This window comes from Trifolium pratense, linkage group LG1, assembly GCF_020283565.1.
Source record: "Trifolium pratense cultivar HEN17-A07 linkage group LG1, ARS_RC_1.1, whole genome shotgun sequence".
Taxonomy (NCBI): domain Eukaryota; kingdom Viridiplantae; phylum Streptophyta; class Magnoliopsida; order Fabales; family Fabaceae; genus Trifolium; species Trifolium pratense.
This window is the reverse complement of record NC_060059.1, coordinates 30277166-30285222: the sequence shown is the minus strand read 5'-3', so window position 1 is coordinate 30285222 and position 8057 is coordinate 30277166. Positions and strand designations below refer to the sequence as shown.

The 8057-nt window shown below is 33.8% G+C and overlaps 1 protein-coding gene and 1 long non-coding RNA gene across 3 annotated transcripts; both read right to left on the bottom strand.

Moving 5' to 3' along the window:
- Nucleotides 1-716: 716 nt before the first annotated feature.
- LOC123902720 lies at nucleotides 717-2888 on the bottom strand. Of its 2 annotated transcripts, XR_006807708.1 has the most exons (4): nucleotides 2861-2888; nucleotides 2586-2755; nucleotides 2338-2480; nucleotides 717-959 (listed from the first exon to the last, which is right to left on the bottom strand). It is a non-coding gene; the product is annotated as an uncharacterized LOC123902720 (long non-coding RNA). The 2 variants fall into 2 exon arrangements; XR_006807707.1 differs by lacking the exon at nucleotides 2861-2888 and having other exon boundaries at nucleotides 2586-2830.
- A 1458-nt stretch (nucleotides 2889-4346) lies between these two features.
- On the bottom strand, nucleotides 4347-5210 carry LOC123892054 (WUSCHEL-related homeobox 12-like). The gene has a single exon (XM_045941905.1). It carries the CDS (start codon nucleotides 5208-5210, stop codon nucleotides 4347-4349), a length of 864 nt encoding a protein of 287 aa, XP_045797861.1.
- Between the last annotated feature and the right edge of the window lie 2847 nt (nucleotides 5211-8057).

The following is an 8057-nucleotide window of genomic DNA, read 5'->3' as shown; positions in this document are numbered from 1 at the left end:
TAATATAAGGAAATTAGAATCGGATTTAGATTCCTCTCAAATCAAAACAACAACGACGACAATAACAACATCAACATCAACATCATAGAAAAAGGAAGCATAAGAGCAACAATTTAAGCACACACATAATAAGTACATCAAATATTCCTATTGAATTCAGAATTTCAAGAGTATAAAGCTCCCTTACATGGATTGCAGTGAACTCGCTAAATTGAGATTAAGCTTTTCCTTCCTTTGCTTCTCTTCACTTTCCCATGAGCTCTTTCTCTTCTCTCACTCACTAACACTATTTTTTTGTGTTTTTTTTTTTGTTATGAATCATCATACTTCTTCTATCAACTAATGTCAATAAACAACTACATTATTATTATTATTAAAATGTGACATTATTATTATTATTGAAATGTTTTAATGAGAATTAAAATTATGTTTCTTCTCATTTATCTCTTTCTCTACCATTTTCTTATCTACACCCCCTCTATGCTTCCAACACCTTTTTATTTTATTTTTTAATTAGCAACGTCATTATTTTTATTTATCAATTATTTAATTATTCGTCACAAAATAATTAAATAAACATCGTCAATCAACACCACATAAACATCGTCAATCAACACCATAATAAGAAAATCAACACCACAATAACTAAATAATTAAATAAAATGAATTCTAATTTTTGGGGCGTTACAGTATCACCCCAACTAAATTGTCTAGAATATTTAGTCGAGATATTAATAATTGAATCTGAGTACATAAAATTTACAGAATAATTAATCGAATTACAAATTATCACGAGAATAATGTGATAATCAATACAACACAGCTGAAATGATGACTGAAATCTTAATAACAGATTAACAAAAAACAAAAAAGAAGATGGTAGTCTTCTAATCCGATAATCCAAGCTCAACCTCGATCATCAGTTTCTGCCTGGTCCTTGCTCCGGTTAACCTGTTTACCTAAAAAAATTGAAAGTCGTGAGATGAGACTACTAAGCCTCAGTGAGCTCCTACTACCCAACTACTGGTGACTACACCGGGGCAACTGAAACTAATAGTTTCTAACTTTAATCTGAACCTGAATATCTAATAGTCTAATCATGACATAATCCTGAAGTTTTCATAATATGATAATAAAGCAATAAAGGTGTAACACACATAATAATTATCTTGTCAATTTTATCATAACAGGATCACCCCGGGGTAAGCCGGTCCCGGAGTGCCTGGCCTGGTATTACCAATAATAATGTACGTCGGAATACAACATGATCTTACAATTCTTATTACATGATTTTGGATTCTGAATGAATCCCCTGACAAGGTACTAATGACCACGCTTCTTGATATTGGTACTAATGACCAAACATCCTGATATATTCTGAAACATAATTTCTAATCCTGAATAGTTATCCTACCCAAAAGAAAGAAAATCTTCCCGAGGTAATTCTAACTGTCCTAATTCCTGAACCTAAGTTCCTTAGCGTGATAAACATTCTAATCACATAGGCTCTGTTTGGTAACACAAATAAGCTAGCTTATAGCTTATTATATGAGCTTATAAGCTTGTTTCAAAAAATTAGAGGTGTTTGGTAACAAGCTTTTTGTACTAGCTTATAGCTTTTTTTCAGATGCTATTTTAAGTAGCATTTGAGCTTATAGCTTATAGCTTTTTACACTTTATTCCATTTTTACCCTTTAATTTAATAACTACCCACTCTAAAAAATAAACTACCCACTATCAATTATGTAATTTTATATTTAATAACCACTTTAAAAGCTAATTTTACCAAACACTTTAATTTCAATAAGCTAGCTTTTCAGCTATCAGCTATAAGCTAGCTTTTCAGCTATCAGCTAGCTTATCAGCTATCAGCTAGCTTATAGCTTATTTTTACCAAACGGACCCATAATATTATTATGTTGCTTACGAAATATTCCAGAATAGTCAGGGATATAAAACGAGTGGATTTTTATTTAAAATGTTGATTTCTACACAGTCCTAATCTGATACGCTCGCTTAGCGAAACAAGATGCTCGGTATGCGAGAATACCAGTTCAATTCTCAGTTTTTACTTTTAAAAGAGTTTATCAGTTTCCACCTACAATCTCATTCATGTCCAGTCATAAGCAACTAAAATATTATTATATAATTAGAATGGAGATGGTTTTGGGATTAAACCTTCTGACACAATTATTTCCTAATTTTCTCTATTGTTGTCATGCATAATTTTGGGGAGACTAATTTCCTAACTAATACTAATGTTATCATACATATATTGAATTTGGGGAAACTAAAGGTGCTAACTAATCTAAAAGTTAAGCTTCTAAAGGAACCCACTTGGGATGTCTAGCAATTCCGAGTTGTTCCACACGCTCTTAAACGTCTGTTGGTGTCGCTCAAATACGCAACTTCCATGACTGATTTTTTCTGCATAATCAGCTTCAGAACTCCAACTTCAAACACGTCCATAGAGCTCATCCCTAAACCATAATTTACAAATCAGGTGCCGAAACGACGGGAAAAACGTCAGCTTTCCATAGAAACAGACGGAATCTCAATCGGAGTTACAGAGAAAGCGCAGTTACCTTTTTAGTGAAGGTATATCCAGGAATACGGGTTTCAACATAAATTTCTCTAAAATCACCAACCCAATTCTTTAAACTCCAAAACTTTGAAAGCTCTTTCTTATTTTTCCTGAATGGTTAATTGAAAGGTTATGAACTTGATCTCCCTCAAACCCACGAGTTTGCATTTCCTCAAAACACCACGTACAACAATAGAAAAATTAAGAGATGAAATTAAGACTTAGAGCTCGCTGGACAGAGGAAGAAAGGAGAGAAAACCAAGTCTTGAACCTTACCTCAGTTCCCCAAAATATAAGATGATGATTTGAGACACTAATTTGCACATGAAAGCTCCAATTTGAAGTAGTTGAGGTGTAGAATAATTTTGATATGTTGTGGGGTTTTGGGGTTGTTTTAGAACAACTAATTCCACTATATTTTGTAATAGTTGATTTTTTGTTTGGACGGAGTTCTACATGTACTATACCTACTCGGGTGGATGGAGTACCTCTTATTCGTTTTCTAACTTATATATAAAATTACATTGCTTTGCTGTTAAATAAATAAATAAATAAAAATTAAACTCAACATAATTCATACATACTATTGAACCGGAACTGCAACTGCAATTAATATCTGACCACATGCAATGAGTTTCCATAGTTTCAATAACTTAGACGCAATAAAACTCAATGTCATTGCAAATAAACAAGAATACAAATAATTTAAAAGGAAAAATACATATCCGACCACAATGAGTTTCCATAGTTTCAACAACTTAGACATAATGAGTTGAGTCGTCATGCAACGTCTCAGAACATACACCATATATATGCTTCACCTTCTTATTTCTTAAACCTAAAAAAACAAAAAGATTGAATTTTTTTAATAGCATTAAAATGTAGATGCTTTTCGTATTCATAAAATACTTGACAAAAATATGTACTATATAAATTTCCTTACCAACAAAAAATATATATGTATATATATAAATTTAGTAAATTTAATTTAAATATACCACTGTGAAAAAACTTTTTTTTCTTGACAAAAAAAATCATGGTAAAACATTCACAATAAATATTTTACCATTTTACACTATCAAATTGAATCTTTTAAAGTAATGATGTGAAGATTATATTGGTTGACTAATGAAAAAATATAAAAATGTTTTATGTGTAAAAATTGATATATTTGATTAACAAAAAGCATAAACTTTTAATTATTTTTAAATTCTGGCATAAAGAGTAATTAACATAACATATGTTATAAAAAAATATACATACTTACCAAGAAATAAGAAGCACCATTTTGGAGCGGCTCAAGGGTGACACCCCACTCGTCGATAGGAACAGGTTGGAAGAAGCAATCAACGAAAATGACTCCATCTCCAAAGATTTCGCGGACGTTAAAGCGTCCCACATCAATGTCGAATACCTGATTGTTAATACTCACTGTACATTTCGCCAGACCACCATCAGCCTCACCAACACCTGACAACACACTCAAAAACACAAACATCAATCAACTGCCAAAAAATGTTATATATTGCACTTTAAACATGCATACTATATAGCGCTTTAGTGTACGGTCGCTATTAAAGATGGAACATATGATAGCTCTTTAAAAAGCGCTATAATAGGCAGAAGACCTATAATATATAGTGTCAACTTCAATAGCGCTTAAAAGTGCTATTAAAGCTAGAAAAAAGCGCTATAGTAGCATTTTCCTGGTGTAGTGCATGCACACGTCCAATCATAAAAAAAAAATTAAAAATCATTTCAGTTAGTAAACAAACTGTAATTGATTACCTTGAAATTGAGTAATGGGGAATGGATCAACAACAGGTGCCTCAATAGTAATGGGGGGAAGAGGAGCAAGATCAGTTGAATCATGATTGCTTATATTTGAACTAACCCCAAAATTCAGTTGTGGTTCTTCTTCTTGTTGCAACATATTCATTGAAGCTCCTTCATCTTGATTATTCCCTTGATCATGTTGGTCATTCAAATAACTCATAAAGTCCTCATCATTTAGCAAATCAGGCACATCAACAATTTGTGGAGCCAATACAGGCTGAATCACATTGAGGAGCTCATCAGAGAAAAATGGTGTTGTAGGAAGCTGAAGATCAGTTTGAGTAGGAAATGCAGGTTGACTCATATTGAGGAGCTCATCAGAGAAAAATGGTGTTGTAGGCAGCTGAAGATCAGTTTGAGTAGGTGCTGCGGCGGGCTGATCAGAGAAAAATGGAGTTATAGTCGAAGGTAGCTGAAGATCAGTTTGAGTAGGGTTGTAACAAAAAGCATCAACTTGGTTTTGGTTCAAACCAACAAATTCATCATTGTTATTAGGTAACAATAATTCACTAGGAGGTGCATTTTGGTGATCATGGGAAGATGATGAAGATGAATGAGGTGTTTCTGTGACGTTTTGAGTTGGGATTAAAGCGGCGTTACCATAAGAAATTGCCGATTTTTTTATTACTCTAGCACTCTTCTTATTGTATGGTTGTCTTTGCTTGTGCTTATCCTTATTCCGTGACTTCTGGTTCTGAAACCAGTAGAATACATTAGATTCACCAACTGGGCCAAATTCTTGTAACTGCGCACATATTCTCTTTATCTCTCCGCTCGAAGGGGTTGTCATCCCTGATTTGAAGGTGGTTTCTAGAATTTGGAATTGCTCTATAGTTGGATACCATCTTACCTTTGGTTCTGGAGTTTTCTCTTTACCATCTCCACCTAAAAAATATTTGTTATAAAATGAAATTTAATTAAATATGCTAATTATATATATATATGGAGTCCTTTGATATTTGGATTGTTGGGGAGTCCGGGGAGCTCAGGAGAAATAATGGGGCAATGTTTTCAAGACCACACAAGAGAAGGAGACGCCACATCACTACAAGAAAATTGTCACTTTGCGACACTTCAATTGCGACCCTTTGAAAATAACTGTCGCAATGTGTTTTTTTTATGTTGTTTGCAATGGTTGATGCGACAGTTTAGACAACCGTTGCAATGTTTTGTGTCTAAACCGGGAAAAATTTGACATTAGCGCTTAGTGAAAATTGAATCCTTTACTACCAAAAAAATTGAATCTCAAACAAAAAAATTGAACACTCAGAAGAAAAAAAAAAAAGAAAACCAAACTTCTAAAACGCAAAAACCCTTTCATCACAGCATCGCTGCTTCGCCGCATCGCCGTTTTCCTTTGCCGTCGGTCATTCACGGGCGTTCCGGCAATCACAGGCACTGTGGAGTTCCTGCAACCACAAATCCCTAAATCCTTCCAAATCCAAACCCCTAAACTAATTCATCATTTCAATCCCTAATATTTAAATCTCTGACAAAGCTTATCATGACAAACCTTCTCTTTCTTTCTCTCGTTGAGCAGAGTTGGTTGTTTTCATCTCAGGTTCGTTGTTCTCTCGTTGAGCAAAGTTCATTGATTTCATTTGAGCCTCACATCTCAAGTTCGGTGTTTTTATTTTGTGTACTATTATTTCTGGAAAAATTTATATTGCTAGATGCTATTTTGCTTGTTTTCATTTCCTTTGTTCTCCGCCGTTCTTCACAGATCTTGTGTCGTGACTCGTTTGTTCTTCGTCCGCCAATCTGTCACTCATCATCTTTCTATGTGCTTCGAGCCTCTCTGGTTGGTAATAATCTAAGAAACATTATTCCTATTTTTGTCTCCTCTATTTCCCCCTTAAATATATCTGCCTGCGTTGAAATATTAATTCGAGGATTGAGGTTAACAATATTAGAGAACTAAAGTCTCTCAATTTCTTTTCAGTTCATGTTTGATTTTATGTTTCTCTATGTTCTACTTATTGAGGTGAATGATTTACGGAAGTAAAGTCTATCAATCGCGGCTTCCTCTGTGATTTCTCCATAAAAAAACCAAAAATTTGTTAGTTTCTCGGTTGTTATGTACCTTATCGCTTTTGTTAATTCTCTATATTAATAATATTACTCATTGATTTCTTCACAATTTTATTCTTTAATGGTCTTCTCAAAGTGCATAGTTTTGTTATTTTTGTAGATGAATTAGTTTGGTTTTGGTTCGGATAAGTTGGTGTGTGCATTGGTTTGGTCTTTTTCTGGTTGCGGCTGCTGGTGTTTTTGGCCTCTGGTACTGGTTTTTATGTGCTTTCTAGTTTCTTGCTCGGGACTTGAGTGATTGGATTCTTAGTTCATGTTATTCTTGAAGGCCTGCTTTGGTTTGGGTTTCCTGGCGTCTGTCTTTTGGGTTTTGGCCCTTAGGTATGGTTTTTGGTTCTCTTGTTTGTGGTTCTATATCTGTTTTTCCTACTGGTAGTTTGGGTAAGGTGATGGTTTTTGGGACTTTGTAGCTTTTTAGTTTTTAGTCCCAGCTGTTGTTTCATGGTTTCTTACTTCTTGATTTTTATTTTTATTTTTATTTGACTTTGTTCCTATGATTTCCTTTGTAAGTTATTGCTTTTGGTGTTGATTCAGGAATTAACCAGTTATGTTAAATTAGGTGACAAACAAGCACATGTATTGCTTTTTTCTCAGTTATTGCATACCCTCATGTTTTACCAACTTCACATGTCATTTACACTGATGTTTATATGTGAGAATATATTTCCGTTGGATAATCGAATGTTGGGATGATTGACATATAGCAGATGCTTCTTTCATTTTTCTATATTTCTAGAGAGATTGAAAGTATTGAAACGAATGTGACACATAGTCCTGTTAAAAATGAGGGAACTATTTTTAATTTGTGAATATGGTGTTTGAGACAAGGTAAGTGCAGGAATAACTAAAGTTCTTTTTTCTTTTCTTTGATGAACTACGTATTATGCTTCTTTTGAAATTTATTTTATTTCGTGTCTCCACTATCATTAACTAAATTAAGTTTTAGTGCCTTTTAAGAATGAGTTGATTATTAAAACACTTTTGTTTGTTTCACAGGTTAAGTTCTTTTGTTTCTTTCTATGTGAGTGTTGTTGATTGGATAATTTGGACTGATTTTCTAGTTTAAGCATTGGTTGCTATTAGCTAACAGAACATGGACTTCATGTTTCAAGGTTGGTGATCCTATTCATTAGGTCACCGAAAGCTAATGAATGGCTTCAGTTTGCTTGAATCTTTTCCCGATTTAATGATTCCGTGTCTGTTTGAACATTTCAGAGCCTTGTGAAAGCTACAGTCCAAGCACATCAGTGAATCAGAGAGTTGCAGCAGCTTCTGATGTCATACTACCTTTCTCAATTACCATATCAGGATCCCCTCCAAATACTCGAGGCTGATATACAACAAGCTACTGCAATTCCAAGAGCCAGAGGTAGGACTCTTATTAAAATGAAATTTGTTTGCAATCAATTGGTTCCTCTTTTTTTGTTATTTTTGCAATGGATGGATTGTTCTTGTGCTAGCTTTTTGCGTAATTATCTCATTCTCTTCCATATATTTATATACAAGGTGAGTTAATGATTCTACATATTTGGTTTTGTCTTTCTTA